General features: G+C 34.7%; 2 protein-coding genes across 2 annotated transcripts; both read right to left on the bottom strand.

Annotated features, from left to right (window-relative positions):
* Nucleotides 1–575: 575 nt before the first annotated feature.
* Nucleotides 576–5,723, bottom strand: LOC124887213. The gene is made up of 2 exons (XM_047396420.1): nt 4,990–5,723; nt 576–1,174 (listed from the first exon to the last, which is right to left on the bottom strand). Exons 1-2 carry the CDS (start codon nt 5,396–5,398, stop codon nt 1,110–1,112), a joined length of 474 nt encoding a protein of 157 aa, XP_047252376.1. The 5' UTR covers nt 5,399–5,723; the 3' UTR covers nt 576–1,109.
* A 642-nt stretch (nt 5,724–6,365) lies between these two features.
* Nucleotides 6,366–7,136, bottom strand: LOC124887177. The gene has a single exon (XM_047396363.1). It carries the CDS (start codon nt 7,134–7,136, stop codon nt 6,366–6,368), a length of 771 nt encoding a protein of 256 aa, XP_047252319.1.
* Nucleotides 7,137–17,462: the final 10,326 nt, after the last annotated feature.

The raw sequence follows: 17,462 nt of genomic DNA on the forward strand, positions 1-17,462 counted from the left end.
TGGAAATGCATAAGCTTCAAGTTTTTATTTCAAATTTCAAGTTTATAGTCTTGAGCCTTAGCCTAATATTTCAAAGTTTAAATTAAATTACTCGAATATTTAGGCATATGAAAACTTTTTTTTTTTTTTGGTAATAATCAAGATGGTGTATTCAAACACGTGTTACATTTACTAACTCCATCAAAGGGGCACCATTTACCAACCTGCATTAAGGACCCATCTCGTAAAACTTTTTTCAATATTTTCACGGTTGTCACGCGTCTTTGTAACATTTCAGTCCCAAATTACCTATAGTGTTGAAAGATTTTGCCTTAGCTTTTCTGGAGGTTCTAAGGCAATTTTTAGGGCATCAAATATGGTGCCATGCTGTTGAGAAATATCTGAAAAAAGAAAAAAAATATGTTTTAAATTTTACTTTCTTATTTAAAATAGCAAAGTTGGGTTAAAAATCCACGTCATTTCTCTTTAAGGCTTCGTATAGGTTTAGCAAATCAAAATAATCTTTATCTTTTACAACTCTATTCTCAAAAACAAATCCGATACTAGGACATATTGTGATCAAATGTAGAAAAATACAAGACATTGAAAGAAAATATCGACAGAATTTCCTCGGAGAAGTAGGACTGTTGCATTAATAACCAACATTTTCGTTGATGAAGAGGAAATTCACTGATTTGCATCCCTAGCTCGATGAGATTCCCCCTTTTATCAATGGTGTCCAAAGAAAATAAATCATCCAAGAAAAATGGTACATACTTTTTTTTTTGGTAGTTAGGATACTTATATATATTAGCTTCATAACAAAAAAAACTATAGGGAGGAAGTTGGTAGCATAGCCACCGTAGTATCTGCACGTAGTGCAATATTTACAGACCATCCATTAGGGACTACCGTAGAACTAGTAGGACTATTAATAGAGACACTAGGCGGTAAAACTACTGCAGATTTGGCACACCTAGTAGCAAGATCTCCTCGCATATCAGCCTACAAGAACTACATTAAATCTTGAGGAGGCGACCAAAAAGTGGAGATAGTATCCATAACCAAAGTACTATGATATAAACTGGATGGTAGTGCAGTAGAGACGGCTTGTTTTGCCAGGCCATCAGCTAGCCTATTTTGCTCCCTGTAGACCGAGCTGACCACCGGATTACCCATCTGCAGGAGCGGGTACCTGCAATCATCCAGAAGCGAAAAACTGTCAATTAATTAATTAGCACTTGTTAACATGGTTACAACTTACTTAGAATCCACATTTATTTTGAGAAATTTGAAATTATGTTTAACAACTAGCTGCAAACCTACAAGATGAGTTATGTCCTGAATAGTTGTAAAAACAGTAAAACCCATAACCCATTCGCCCCTGTGGAAAACCCCCCTAACCCGCCAATGCTATGCTCAGAAGATATAGCATCATCAGTATTCAACTTGAGATTGTTCATTTTAAGAGGGTTCCATTTGACATAAACAGTGATGGGAATACTGGTAGTGTGTAAGTTTCTTGCCAAATACCAATATTCCACAGCTAAATTAATGGCGAAGAGTGGTGATGGTTTAGTCCCATATCCATAAAAAATACACTTGTTACGTTGGGTCCAAATAACCCACAAGAAGTAAGGGAGCAGGACTCCCAGCGGTAGTCGGGGAGAGGTGGAAGCATATCTGTTGGCGTTATCTTTAAGCCAATAGAAAAAAGTAGAGGTATAGTAGAAGAATTGCGGGGGCTTCAAAAGGGAGGATCCCAAGCCTATTGAAGTACTAAGCTTTTCCCAGAAGTATCCCAGACCCGAGCACGGAAAGAACAAGTGATATAAAGTCTCGGGCACTCCTTGCTGACAAATTCTACAAACAGGCGATTCCAGGCAAGAAATATGGTGCAAGTAAGAAGAAGTGGAAAGCCTATTCAAACTTAAAAACCATAGGAAATATTTAATCTTAGGGGCAATAGTTAGGTTCCATAACCAGCAACTATCAGTCCGGAGAGTATGATTATTATCAGTGGATTTAATTTGATTGTAGCAAGATTGAACAGTAAAATTCCTCGTGGGTGTAAGTCCTCATTTAATACGGCCGTAAGCATTTGCAAAAGTGGGGAAATGGACGGCAAAAATTTGACTAGTCACTTCCTGAGGGAGGACAAAAGAAATGGCCGACAAGTTCCAAGTGTTACCGTTTCTATAGTCAGCGATACGCTTGCACTCTTCAGACTCCGCTAAGTGACCATAAATGACAGATCTCAAAGTGATTCTCGGTTTTATCCATGGGTAATTCCAAAAGTTAATATGCCTCCCTTTAGCCGGTTGCCATATTATTCCTTCTTGACAGTGCTTCCATCCCACCATAAGGTTTTTACAAGTTGAGGACAAATTTATTGATCGACCTAGATATTTATTCCTTAGAAGCACAACCAAAAAGGAATCGTGAGCATGAAATAATCTCCATGCGGTCGAGGCTAGGAGAGAATAGTTCTTAGTTGTTAGACATTGAATATCCAAACCACCCTCCTTCTTAGGCTTCATTACATTGGACCATTTGACAAGAGTAATTTTCTTGCGAGATTCAGAAGAACCCCACATAATTTTTTTTTACACTTTTCCATTCCTTTAATCACTTGGGAAGGTAACTTAGTAATTTGCATGACGTGGTTAGGAAGAGCATTCAACACCTAATTGATGAGAGTCCGTCGACTCGCGGGAGAAAGAAATTTACTCTTCCAGGCCGATAATCAGCGTATGATATTATCGACTAGGAATTGATAATCACCCCTAGAAGTCCTGGAATTTGTAAGTGGAAAACCTAAGTATTTACCAAAGTGTGATCCCTCCTCAATTCCTACTAGCGAGCAAACGCTTTGCTTTATTCTGGCTGGTGTGTTTTCAGAGAAGAAAAGCCTAGATTTAGCAGTACTAATTTTCTGACCCGAGAGGTCACTGAAAGTAGAAAGAGTGTGCATAATATCTTGGCAAGAATGATTTTTAATTTTATTGCACAAGATAATGTCTTCCACAAAAAAGAGATGAGAGATTGGTGGCCCTTTCGATGAAATTTTTATCGGTATCCACCGACCAAGTTGCACCTGTTCATCTATTGCTCTTGACAATCTTTCCATACACAGAATAAAGATATATGGCGACAAAGGATCGCCTTGACATATTCCTCTTGTTGGATAAAAACTAGGCATGGCATTCCCATAAAATAGAATAGATATAGTGGATGTGGTAACACACGACATGATTAGGTTAACTAGATCGAGTGGAAATCTAAAATAGAGAAGGGTTTCTCGTATATCGAGTGGAAATCTAAAATAGAGAAGGGTTTCTCGTATAAAGGTCCATTCTAATCTATCAAAAGCCTTTTCTAAGTCTATTTTGATAAGAGAATGAGAGTCCCTGGCCTTTGTATGCTTAAAAAAGTGGAAGTATTGTTGGTAGAAAAAAGGATGTAGGCCATTAGGTCCAGGCACCTTATATGGCTTAAAAGAATTGATAGCATCAATCACTTACTTCCGGAGCAAGAGAGCCGACAAGGCCGAGGCCATATCCGCATGGACGAAGCAAGAGTTGGCTAGTTCATGTGACCATCTAGATGTGTTTAGATCAGAAGAGTATAGAGAGGTATAAAACTCAAGGTTACTGATGAGATAGTCCTCATTTAACCAGTTATCTAGAGTATCCCGCAAACTAGTGATACGGTTCCTTCTCTTTCTTTGCAGGGTTGACATATGGAAGAACTTTGTATTAGCATCACCATTATTTAGCCAAAGAATCCTGGACTTGAGCCTTCAGAATTCCTCCTCCGCTATAAGGAGACTTTGATACTTGTCTTGAAGGGATTCTTCAAGACTTTGAAGGAAAATACTAGTTGGATAATGAGGAGAGTTCTGAAGGCCTTTTAAACGGGCAAGGATTCTTTTTTCTTGGAAAAGATATTTCCAAAGACTTGCTTGTTCCAAAGCATGATATTTCTAGCAAAAAGCTCAGAGGCTGGGAGCAAGACATTATTAGAAGATTCCCAGGCTGTTGACACAATATTTGGAAAATCCAGGTGAGACGACCAAATAGTTTCTAGAGGAAAAGGTTTGTTAGGGATATGTCTTGCGGAATTTAGTTTCAGTAAGAGGGGGAAATGGTCTGACTGAACTCTAGAAAGGTGAATAACAGTCGATTTTGGGAAAATATGCAACCATTCATAATTACAAACAATTCTATCTAAACGTTCTAGAATGGTATTGCCTCCTTAACGTTTGTTTGTCCAAGTATACTTACTGATAGTATAGCCTAAATCGATCATATTACAGTAATTTAAACAATTAAGGAATCTATTAGTCCTTCCCTTGTTCGGGCTAACCCCACCAAATTTTTTGGAGCTAAAGAGAACATCATTAAAGTCGCCCGCAATAATCCACGGACCATTGTTGGTAGTATCCGCCATTCTTTGTAGGTTGTCCCATAATTGAATCCTATCGAAGATAATATTATTAAAATAAATGGCTGAAAATAACCATTCTTTACAAGAAGGGATTACCTAGATTTTGCGGTGAATTTCTTGAGGAGTTATCCCTATAGCCGATATGGTGAGGATATCATCATGCCAAAGTATGGAAATTCCACCTACGCATTCTGTTTCAGGAGTCACTATGATACTTGAAAACTGAAACTCATGAGGAAGAGACTAATGGTTTTCCCGATGAGTTTCAAGAAGAACGACTAGAGCCGGCTTATGAAAATCCAGAAGCTCTCTAAAGTTTCTTCTAAAGTATGGCCTTGTAGACCCACGATAGTTCCAAATAATAAAGTTCATAGATATAAGGCGGTTGAGTGGAACAGGAACTTCATACCTCTCCCTCAAGGAAGGGTTTAGCACTATTGCATACCTCTCCATTGTTGGATTACACGTCGGGCATATGTGGAGAGAGCATTTGTGCATATTTGGGAGATAGTTTATACGAATATTTTTTTCTAACCATTCTTTCAGGAGATAGACCCGTACCTGACCCAAGAGAACTGATTCTGGCATGGTGGTTCCCAGAGCTTTCTCTCCCGTTCCTACTATTTCTTCCTGACTTCCTGAAGGCATGTGAGCGTGTAGAGGAGTAGTTAGAGGAGTAGTCCTTTGAGGGAATGTTGGCACATGCATGGAGCTGACCACCGTGGACAACATGGTGGTGTACTACTAGATCCATGGTGTCACTCCTTGTTGAGGTTGGGGGTAGAAAGAGAACTCCACATAAGAATTCATTGGTGGTGGGATCGGTGGAGGATCCATTGTTAATTGGTGTTGCATGAAAGCATCCAAACCCAATCTCATTCCCTCCATTATTATTTGTGCCAGATCCACCGGGGTAGAAAGGGAACTCCACATAAGAAATCATTGGTGGTGGGATCGGTGGAGGCTCCATTATTAATTAGTGTTGCATGAAAGCATCCAAACCCAATCTCATTCCCTCCATTATTATTTGTGCCAGATCCACCGGGTGTTTTATCATCACTACAACAACTTTCCAGTTGATATGGAGGTTGAAAGTTAAAGCATGAACCGCTAGGCCCATTTCTAGCCAAGAACTGCGAGGTTGTGGGGGTTGTGGATTCATCGACATATACACTGCACGGTTGTGCAGGTTGTTCTCCACAGGCACTGAGTTGTTCTCCATTCTCACTATCCGAACTAGTTGATGAAAAGGACCTTGAGGGGAGTGGTGTATGTGAAGTCTTGTGTAGGGACAATTCTGATGGCGGAATGCTATTATAAATAGGAGATAGAGTAGGTAAGCTGCTGCTATTTAATGCAGTTGAGATGTGTAAGTTAGATGATAGGGGAAGAGAGTTTAGAACAGTTGTAGTATTTATATTAGATATGTTTAAAGCTAAAGTGGGAGATATGGATGAATTGAGACCTGAAAGGCAATCATTAGTATGCTGCAGGTCATTTAAAAAGGGAATATCAGTAGAAGTAAAGTGCTGCATGACAGCCGCGTGTGATGGTTCAACAGTACAAGCAAGAGTTGTAGAATTGAGAAGATTTTTTTTATTATTAATTAAGGTACTAAGAGGGCAAGCCATATTATTAATATTATTCTCAGATGTGGTAGAAAGTTCACAATTAATAGAGATGTTAAAACAGTTGGGCCCTACCTCATTTTCCTTTTGCTGAAACATCATTGGTGCTTTAGAAAGGGCGGGCTTTGAGAGGTTTCCCTGAGTTGACTTACCTAGGGCATCAACCACCGCCACTGCTGGTATAGCCGTAAAGTCATTTGTAGAAGAAAACTTACCTTTGCCACGACGCTTCCCAGTCTCTGATGATGAGGCCGGAACGTTGTGGTTCATAGGCCGACGTCGTGGTGCAGATTTAAACTACACAATCTTTCATTTCGATTCGATGGTTGGAACATTATTCATCCCCATTGGCTTGTCATCGGTACAGTGCAGTTGTGGCGATGTCTTGTAATGGAAGAACCTTGTTTGATGGACAACTCTACCACACAAGGTGCATAACATATTGAAACCCTCATAGTGTATTTCTTGTATGTGGGATCCAATATATACGTGATGGAGTAGAGGTTGCTCCATCGGCACTTGAACACACAACTTTGCATACCTTTCTCGAGAAGTCATAGATGTGCACGTATCTACCCGTAGCAGCAGACCAACCCTATCACCTACTTTGCGTAGGATTTCAAAGTCGTAGAACTCACTTGGTAGCTTTAGTAGACGAAGCCAGAGTGCTGTATATGCCTCATTTGCTTTCGAAGCCACGAACTTGGGTTCCCATCTTTGGACTGAAAAATAGCCATTTTGCACAAACCAAGGGCCATCATGTAATACATGATTCATATTTTGCTCTTTGGCAAATTTCAGCAGGAAGTATTCTGAACCCAAATCTACTAAATTAATTTCCTCAGTAGGTTTCCAAATGTTGGTTAACTTTTGTTTTAGAAGTTGATGGGTCATTCTTCTCCTAATAAGCTTGATGATTAGGGAATTCTGCCATGGCTTATAGATGCGGTCCTTATCATCTGCAGTCAGAGGGATGAAATTGGAGCCATCATGTTCTTGCACTATCTCATCCCCCATATCAAAAGTAGAGGTAATAGTATTTACATAAGGTTGCTGGTGGGGTTGCTGTGGAGATCCCATTACTTTTTATAAGTACAATGGGCCCCCATAAGAAGGTTGCTCTAAATTATTAGCAGCTTCAGATTGCATATTGATGAACAAAAGAAAAGTAACAGTGCAAAGGAATTAGAGTTCAGAAAGAAGTCAGAGCATTTCTCTCTCTAACCCATCTTTTTTGCGTGTCTTCTCTTGGTATGTACTTTTCTAGTTCACTACGTATTTGGAGTCCAGGAAAACATTTTGAGAACAGGAATTAATTTCAGTTTTGTAGCTCAGGAAGCCCGCCTGGAAAATAGGATCAATTTCTATTTCAAGTTCAGAAGACCCATCGGGAGAATAAAGTCAGTTTTCATTTCAAGCTAAAGAGCGCACCTAGGGAACAGGGCGATTTTCATTTTTCAAAGTTGAAAGTACCCATTTGAAGAATATGGCAATTTTTAAGTTCCTCTCTAATACCAAGAGTCAGCATAGAGAAACATTTCATTTTCAAGTTTAACTCAAAATAACGACTATCTTATCATATGATAAGTCATGAGATTCAAGTCAGTATTCCAGAAAAGCTGTATAGACAAGATCTTTCACTTATATCTTTAGTTTTTATTTTTGTTTTTCATTGGGATGTAAAAACAGAAGCTGCGAATCGGAGATACATGGAAACTCACTCGAACTCTAACTCACCGTCTCACTATTTCACCTCATTAAACTATAGGTGACCTGATTTCCTTATAATCTGAAATATGTAGGCGGTCCAAAATTAAGACTCGATTATATCTCTTTTTTCTTTCTTCTCCCTTTTCAAATAATCGGAGGATAAAAACCTGTTTCTTGTCTACTTCTTTGTATGAAAACTCTCTGTATTTTCAAAGACAGGCAAATGTAGACACGTTATTTTTGATCCTCCGCGAACTTTAACCTATTTTTTGACATTAAATATTTATTTGTGTCAAAACATTATTTTATTTTTTATTTCATTTTTGGTTGGTTTCATTTTAACAAAGTTGTGAAAAAGGATTTAAAAAAAGAGTTATATTTTAGGATGTGTTTTATTTTTATTTTCAAATAATAAGAAAATGTTCAAAAATGTGTGTTTTTTTTTATTTTGATCTTAATAAATAAGCTAGTATTTTAATTTTTTCAATTATATTTTTTCTAGCTATTTAACCTGTTATGTTAGTTTATATAATCAGCTATATATTTTAATATATACTAATTTAGACTGCGTGTGTTGCACGTGTATCAAGAGTTAATTAAAAATAAACGTATATGAAAAATAAATTATTATGTGTACGTTATTTTGTTTAGTACCAAATTTCTAAAAAGGTAGCATAAAATTTTAAAAATAAAAAAATATAGTCCTAAAATACATATCATAAATTCTGTATTGCAAATGATAAATTTAAATGAAAACAATAACTCAACATAACCAAATGAAAATTATGATGACACATGTATCGAAAAGAATCTGGAGTTGATATGTTCGGCTTTTTGATATCGGTAGAAGATAAAAGAAACTTGTACGTTCACGGTTAATTCACTCTTCTAAACTTTCAACCATTTCTTCTCCATGGAAGCTCAACAAAAAAATAAAAATGTAAAAAAATTAATTTATCAATACTAAATTAACTTTCAAACAATATGTGAATATAATTGCATATTAATACCTCCAAGTTAAGGGACGGATACATCATTACCGTACCGAAAATATTTGAACTCAATACTTTAGAGTTGTAGCATAAATTGATAGAAATTACAATAAATAATAAATAAGAATTACACAACTTTTAAAATATATTGGATACTTGTAAAGAATCTTAAAGTTAAATCCATTTTAATTCTGAATCCGCTTCTGAAATTGTCAAGTACAAAGTTACAGTCACTGAAAAATTAAACCATGCATTCCAACATGTATATGTATAATAAGTACAATTGGGGATGATACTTTTCTAAAGTTTCATTGAACCTAACTTGAGGATGATAATAATTAAGAGATAATGTATGCAAATTTAATTTCTAAGTATTACGATTCGTTTAAAAACTTTTGATTGGAAATAACTAATATGCACGATGTTCCCATTTAAAGATAATTAAATTAAGTATTGTGGTATGAGATTTAACTAATACCAATTGATAGTGGAATGACTATTTTACATTAGCAGGGATTCTTAGTATTTATAATAGATAAGATTTTTAAATATTTTATTTTTAATATTTAAATATTAATAAGAAAGAAGTAGTATAAGGTAATTTGAACTCTAATTATTTCTATCAAAATATCAAGGATCTTTCTTTCTCTTTACAGATCTCCATCTTCATTTCCTTCTATGTAATCCTTAATTTCAGACCTCAAAAATAAGGTTAAAGGGTAAAATGATATTTCAATTTAAGATTTGAGATTTTTTTTCATTGAGAAATTATTATCTAAAATTAATTATAAAATATGTTAAAGACAAAATCAATGTTTTGAATGAAATCAACATTTTATATAAGTTTATCTAACAACACGATAGTTTTAGAAACCCTGCAAGATCCCTTCATTCTTTTTTGGCAAAATAGTTCGATGGACCCTTGTACTTGTCTGAGTTTGTAAAGTAAACATTTCTACTTAACCTTTTGTCATCTGAACCCCTGAACTCATCAAAAGACAATATTTTAAACTCTATTTCAATGTGTGTAACACAATTGCTGCCATGTCAGCTTTCATGTCAGCTCCACATCATTTTTAAATGCTGCATTAAATTTCATGTCATTTTTAAAATGCCACATAAAATTAAATATTAAAAAATTAATCAAATAAATAGTTTGACAAATTCCCAGAAATCAATTCTACCATCTCTATTTTCATCGAAGGCCATGATCATCTTATTGCAATTATCCAATTCTACAACTTCCTTTAATCCCATGGCACAAAAAACTCTTTGCAAATCCCTTTCATCAATAAATCCATATTTGTTCTCATCAAATACATCAAAAGCTTCTTTTATATCTTGCTCTTTGGCTTCTAATTCCTCTCCAAAAAGGTCAAAAATGTCATTAGAATCCAACCTTTCCTGAATCTTCACACTTTCAGGATTAGCAAATACCCAAATTAGCCATAATCGTTTCCACTTCATCCCTGCTTAAGCTTCCATCAACTAATTTCTAGTCAAAAGATGTCAATTTTTGGGAGGTACAACTTAAACAAAGCTTGTAAAATCATTACACAAATTCAATCAATACCTGTAAAATAGTTAGACCTGTTGTGTATATCATGTGACAATTTTGCCTCTGTTCTACGCATATCTTGATTTGCAATAGAGGATAAGAACATTTGTTGGGGTGGAAAATATGGGGGGAGGAGGGGCTGATTCTTTATTTGTGGAGCATCCTTGAGGCTGCAATAGTGTAGAGGAAGACGATTGGAGAGTTTTGGGGGTAGGAGGAGGGGCTTAAATAGCGATGGCTTGGTGCTGAGGAGGACGATTAAGGGTTATTGAGGGGGGCTATAATGGCAATGAGGATGGTAACCTTGGGCTGTAGTAGTGGTGGTGGTGGGATTTAATGGCGTTGGCCATGACAACTTTGGGGATATAGTAGTGGGTGGGTGGGTGGGATAGGGGGAGGGGCCGGTGACTTTTTTTCTCTTTTTATTTTTTTAATATAAAATTGACCAAAAAATGTCCCTCACTCGCACCCATGTGCGTGCACTCATGCGTTTCGTCCAACTTAGCTGATTATGTGCCACATAAGCTTGGTCAACAATCATAGAGGTTTAAAATATTGTGTTTTGATGAGTTCAGGGGTTCAGATGAGAAAAGGCTAAGTAGAGACGTTCACTTTATAAACTCAGACAAGTATAAGGGTCCACAGAGCTATTTTGCCTTTTTTTTTCTCTGATCAATAGTCAAAACTTCATCTGGGTTTGAATCCTACTGAGAGGTCCTTGCACCTGATTAATCACACACCCCTGTTGTCATTGTTGATATAATATACCACAATTACGATAAATTACAACTGAAATAATAAAATCGATAAAAATAAAATGATCTTCTTCTTGGCTGAGGCACGAATATTTCATTTTTTAAGGGGATTCAAGTCCATTACGGTATAATCTACACCGATCCAACAGTATATCTGTTGACTTTTCCCTTTCAGTATACAGCAACCCATCAATGATGTACAACTCAATCAACTCCGGATTAGTTGAAGAGTCCAAAGATCCACCATAAAAACACTTTTCTTCCACATAGAAAACTCTCTTTTGTATGGTGAATATAGTTGTAGACTTAAAATATTTTCTTTGTTTCAACTCTCTCTTCCACTAATATAGTTACTTTCTATTGTATAGTAAATATAGTTGAAGACTTAGAATATTTTCTATGTCTCAACTCTTTCTTTCTCTACTACACATAATAATATTTTTTCACACTTATCATTTTTTTCTTATCACACAACAAATGAAGAAACACCAATATTAATAGGTGAGACATTCATCCTTGTATTGAATAGGATAAATAAAGGGTAGTAATGTGGGTAGATGAATAGTCTTAAAGTTACATAAGTTACATGAAACTAATGACTATGAAGTTACAAAAACTAATGATCATGAGAGTTACAAGAATTAATGGTCATATGAGTTACAAGAACTAATAGTTATCTTTTACCACAATTTATACCCACTAACATGGGGCTTTGGGTTACAAGTGATAATTTTTTTTTAAAGTGAAGTGTAGGTGACACAAGTCTTAATAATTGAGTGGAGGTGACAATTACTTAATTATAAATTAAGAAAGTTTGGGAAAATTTCAAAATAACCCACAAGTTTTAATTTACTTTTTGACCCAAATATTAGTTAATATAATGGAAAACGAAGGGAAAAATACATTTTTTCTCTTTTCATCCGTTGTTATTTTCTCTCTCTTCACGATATTTGTTGTTCATTGTTGCTGCTGCTTTACTCATCATCTTCTGATTCATTATCATCATCTTATACTTCATTATCATCTTCATATTCTTCTTGTTGACCATTGTAGTTATCGCAACTGCTGCTCTTTGACCAATTTCTTATGTTAAATTTTGTTTCGTACATCACTTTCAACTTTGGCATTTACTTGAGAGGAGACTTTGGTAAGTCAACTTATATTTTTTAGTTGAATTTGTCATTTGCGTAACACTAGTGTGCTGTTTTTTTAATAATATCTAGCACGCGAACATGAATGCAACATAAGAGCAATCTGTTTAATCCGATCTATCATCTATGGCACCAGATAAATGTTCTGTTGCAACAGTAGACTTATGTTGGATTCATATTTATGGTTCTAGGTGCCCATAATATGAATCGAATAGATGGGTATTCTGTTGCAATAGATTAGTAATCTGTTTCAACAGATTAATAATCTGTTGCACCAGATTAGTTATCTGTTCCAACAAACAAGTAATCAGTTGCAACAAAATATTTATCTATTGAAACAGATAATTATTTTATTACAATAAATAAATAATCTGTTTCGAACAACAAAATACAGCTCTGGTCACAAACCCAACAGATAACTCAACTCATATATTGATCTCTTGCTATTGATACTGGATTCAAATTATTCCTTAATTACAGACATGTTATTTGTTAAGAAAAAGATATAGACAACGTGAAAATTAAATAAGAATGAAAACGTCAAATGCATCAAACATAAAATTTTTATTAAACAAAAAAAATAAAATGCATAGGTAAAAGAAAAAAAAGATTAGTTATTATTATCATTATTATTTGTATGGCCAGCCGAACAATCTTCAATCGGCAATAGCAGCACCCTCCTCAGCCTACGGATCTCCTGTAGCTTCCTTACTCTGATGGCGGCCAACTCCCACTGCAAGTCATGAACCTCCTTTTGCAGTTACCGTATGGCGTCTCGTAAAATAGCGACATCCTACACTGGATCAGCCATATCTAGAAAATGCATAAGTTGACAAAACATACACGTAAAAATAAAGTAAAGAAAAGAAAGAATTCGAATGTAATAAAACGTAGATTTACACAAAAAGCAAGAAAAAAACTTACTAGAGACAGAAGAAAGCTATCAAGTCCTTGAAGAGAAAGTAAGTAGTTAAAGGTCTAACAAGAGCAAGGAATAAATAAAGTGTAGTAGAATGAATGATTGAGTAAGGAGGGACCTATTTATAGAGGATTGAACTTGAATGTGTTAGGCAAAACGTCGCAACTGTTCACCTCCATTTATTAATGACAATCTTACTCAATGTGAAAAGTTATGACTTAATTAAATTTAGCAATATTATGATAAGTCATGACTTTTCAGCTTATTATTATTATTAATAATAATAATAATAATTAGTTCTTTCTAGGAACCATTTTTATATTGAGTTATGACAACAGATTATATATCTGTCGCATTAGATAACTCATCTATGACAACAGATATATCATCTGTTGCAACAAATAGATAACCTGTTGCATCAGATAATATATCTGCTGCAACATATTATCTATATATCTTTTTAAAAAAAAAATTATCATCATGACATCCAAATTTTCTGACTTTTTAATTATATAAATTAATAAAACAGATTTAAAGGCGCAACTGTTCACCTCCATTTATTAATGACATTCTTGATTACTATAAAAAGTTATGACTTAATTAAATTAAGCAATATTGTGATAAGTCATGACTTTTCAGCTTATTATTATTAATAATTAGTTCTTTCCAGGAACCATTTTATATTGAATTGTGACAATAGATTATATAGCTGTTGCATATGATAACTCATCCGTGACAATAGATATATCATCCATTGCAACAAATAGATAACCTATTGCATTAGATAATCTATCTGTTGCAACATATAATCTATCTTTTTTTAAAGAAATTATCATCATATCATTAATTCAAATTTGCTGACTTTTTTATTATATAAATTAATAAAATAGATTTAAAAATAAAAATATTTTTGGTGAGTTTTTTACAGTTTAAATTGTGTTTATCATTTATTTTCTTATTGTTTTCTGTGAAAAAAAATGACTTAATTAAATCAAGTTGGTGAGTTTTTTATTATGATGACAAGTCATGACTTTTCATCTTATTATTATTAATTAGTTCTTAAATTTAAATAACCTTTTTCTCAATTTAAAAATCAAAAACACCTGGTTTTCAATAACCATTTATTTAATAAAATAATAACCATTTTTTATTGAGTTATGACAACAGATTGTATATATGTTGCATCAGATAACCCATCTGTTGCAACAATATACCATATGTTACAACAAATCGACCATCTATTTTAGGAGCTTTTTTGATTTCTCCTAACAACTGATTCATCAGTCGCAATAGATGAGGAATTTGATGCATCAACAATGTTATTTGTTTGTTGTATGTGTTTAGACAAAAGGTCATAGTCACGACTATTCATCTTTTTTTTAACAATCATCATATAGCTTAATTAATCCAATGTTGTAATTTTTTTTTAAAATTAAATAATTTTTCTTTTACGGTAAATTGTGTATATAATTTAGTTCATTATTATTTATTTATGAATCATTTTTAGGAGAATCATGACTTTTCACCACCCTCTGTTGCCACAAGTGCTCAATCCCTACGTCCAACCATCGACATATTAAGAATAGGGAATAAATAGGATGATAATTAAATATTAAAGAAGAATTAAAAATTTAAAGCCGATCAAACCAAACCAAACATATACATAGATTTTTGAATCCCTTATAGGTAGATCCGATATAAAAAAGGAAAATACATACGCTAAAAGAAAGAAAAAATATAACCTAATTATTATTATTATTATTATTACTACTACTATTATTATTGTCAACCGAACAATTTTCATCCGGCAGCAGCAGGGCCCTCCTCAGCCTTGCTCCGAAGTCGGCCAAATCCCTCTGAAGTTCATCAAACTGCCTTGGAAGTTTCCACAAAGACTTAATATGAATCTTCTTGTACGAATCTGGATTAGCCATATTTGTATTGTAATTGTAGTAGAAAGAACGAGTGAGAGTAAGAAAAGAAGGTCGGAGGGACCTATTTATAAATGATTGAATTGGAAGGGGTGACTTAGTCAAATAAAAAGCCACGACTGTTCATATCCCTTAATTAAATAAAACTGGTGACTTTTCAAATATGTAAATTAATAAAAAATGGATCTAAATACAACATTTTATCTTTTATTGTATTTCGGAAAGAAAAGAAAATTGCTTTAAAATAAATCAAACAGATGGGTAATCTGCTGCAAAATATATTCCATCTGTCAGATAACTTACAACATATTGACAATCTGTTGCAACAGATGGATATATCAGTTTGCTTTTCCAACAGATGTGGCATCTGTTGCAACTTACTAGTGATTTGTTTATTCAATTTAAGCCATAGATGGGCTAGGAAGAATAAGGTGCATGCAGATGGATCCACTATCATATGCGTGTGATTTAAGAAGTATTACTAATAAGGTCAACGGGACAACACATATAAAGTACAATATATTTATGAATGTGATCTTTAACTGATTAGGCACTGATCATTCAAAAAAGATCTTGGATTGTATAGTTAAGATTGATGGGTTCAAATTAATAAGGTTGAGGGCCTCATAAACATGGTGCAGATACACTGTTACGAATTACTGACGATTGTTTCTCGTGTTTATGCATGTCAAGTTTTGAGAAGGGATCAATAGTTGGTATCATTATAGAGAACCAATAGCGATCGAACTTAACTTTAAGTGTGCATTGGACTTTGAGAACACCTTCGAAGCCTCGCACTATATCAAACAAGAATGGAAAACCAATAAAAATTCCCCTGGCCCAAATTTATATGGAAGGGTTGATCGAGAAGATAATTATACGCCAGAAGGAGCCGAAGAAGAATGCCTGCAAGGGAAAGGGGAGTTGATGAAATACTATATCATCTGAGAGCTAATTGAAGAAGAGACATAGGGTAGAAAGTAACTTCTAGTGAATCTGGCCGATGAAATTATCTTAAAACAGGAGAAATCTGAATCAAGTGAAAATATGAAAGTGTATTCGATAATGTAGATTCATTTGTTGTCTCTCTAAAAGAAAAATAATGCAGATTGACACTTTTCTAGGGAGCTATGACTAGGTAGCATGGTCGGGATTATCACCTAGATAGAAAATAGTAGAAGACCAAGAAAGTAGCCTTAAGGGCATCAAGGGTTGAAGTGATGTACAGTAAGTCTAGAAAACGTACGTCAACAACAACTGCAGTTGAAGTAAGGAATCTAAGAGAAGACGACAATTTTTGAATTTTAAATTGCATCTCATGCCTTCTTGCTTGTGGTTCTGATTAGGTCCACTGTTGTTGACCTGATCGAAACCACAAACATGATTGAAAGGAAAATTGAATATCATTACTTCCTTAGAAATATAGATTAATTGAGTGTGTTTTATAGCCTTAGCATGCTTTCAACATTTCTTGGAGAAGATCAGAGGCTTGCTCTCTAGTTTGTGAATTTCGATAATTTTCAAGCTTGCCTCCAACTTGCTGATTCTGTATTCAATCTGGTCATTTCCATCTTTGAAGTTGGTATAGAGTTCCTGATCTCTTATGAGCTCAATCAGGAAAACTACCTTCAAAGTTGTGGCATTAAAGAAGGCCTTCAGAATACTTTCTTCGGAAACCTTAAAGGATACATGGAGGGCCTCTGTGTTTGTTTTAGGTCAAAATGTGTTGATGCACACTGAAGATGCGGTCCCAATAGTTGAACAACCCACTTTTATCGAGCATTGCTTAATGCAACTTGCTCAACCAATTTGATAAATTAATAAGTAAGAGTTACGTAGCGGTTGATCTAAACCAACTCTACCAAGCCTATCAAACGTTACGTAACTCCAGGCTCATTACCCTATAAAAAAAATTTAACCGAGTTAGTGCACAAATTAAATGAGCTCAATCTCTTAACCTTTCTGCTGATTGCTTTTCTCCAATATAGATGAAAAGATATCTACTATTCAAAAGTATACACCGTCGCCAGAAATGCTTGCCAGGGCGCAAGTCTTCAGATAACATCAACAACAATCTTTCAATATCAAGTCATATTGAGAGATTACTAGTCATGCCTTCTTAAGACGTTCGCTACGGCAAAAATTTCTATTGATGACAAGATATCTTCCATGCAAAAGTCTACACCGCCAGTAGAAATCTTTTCCAGAGCAAAAGTCTTCAGGAGGTATTACGAAATTCTTCAGAAGACAATCAAAAATAAAATAATTTTCAGCAATGACTGCACATAATTGCAGAATCAATAACCTCACTAGATTCACTCCTCATACAAAAGAAAAGGCAGAAATATTTTTATTTCCATTCGCATGTTATTTATTTTACAAACCAAACA

This window comes from Capsicum annuum, chromosome 9, assembly GCF_002878395.1.
Source record: "Capsicum annuum cultivar UCD-10X-F1 chromosome 9, UCD10Xv1.1, whole genome shotgun sequence".
Taxonomy (NCBI): domain Eukaryota; kingdom Viridiplantae; phylum Streptophyta; class Magnoliopsida; order Solanales; family Solanaceae; genus Capsicum; species Capsicum annuum.

Bases quoted from the DNA above. Each gene is read 5' to 3' on its own strand.
- LOC124887213 (XM_047396420.1), bottom strand. From the start codon at position 5,398: ATGGAGCCTCCACCGATCCCACCACCAATGATTTCTTATGTGGAGTTC. The intron at 1,175-4,989 runs GTACGGGTCTAT...GGATGATTGCAG, and splicing joins AATCAGTTCTCTTGGGTCAG to GTACCCGCTCCTGCAGATGG.
- LOC124887177 (XM_047396363.1), bottom strand. From the start codon at position 7,136: ATGGGATCTCCACAGCAACCCCACCAGCAACCTTATGTAAATACTATT.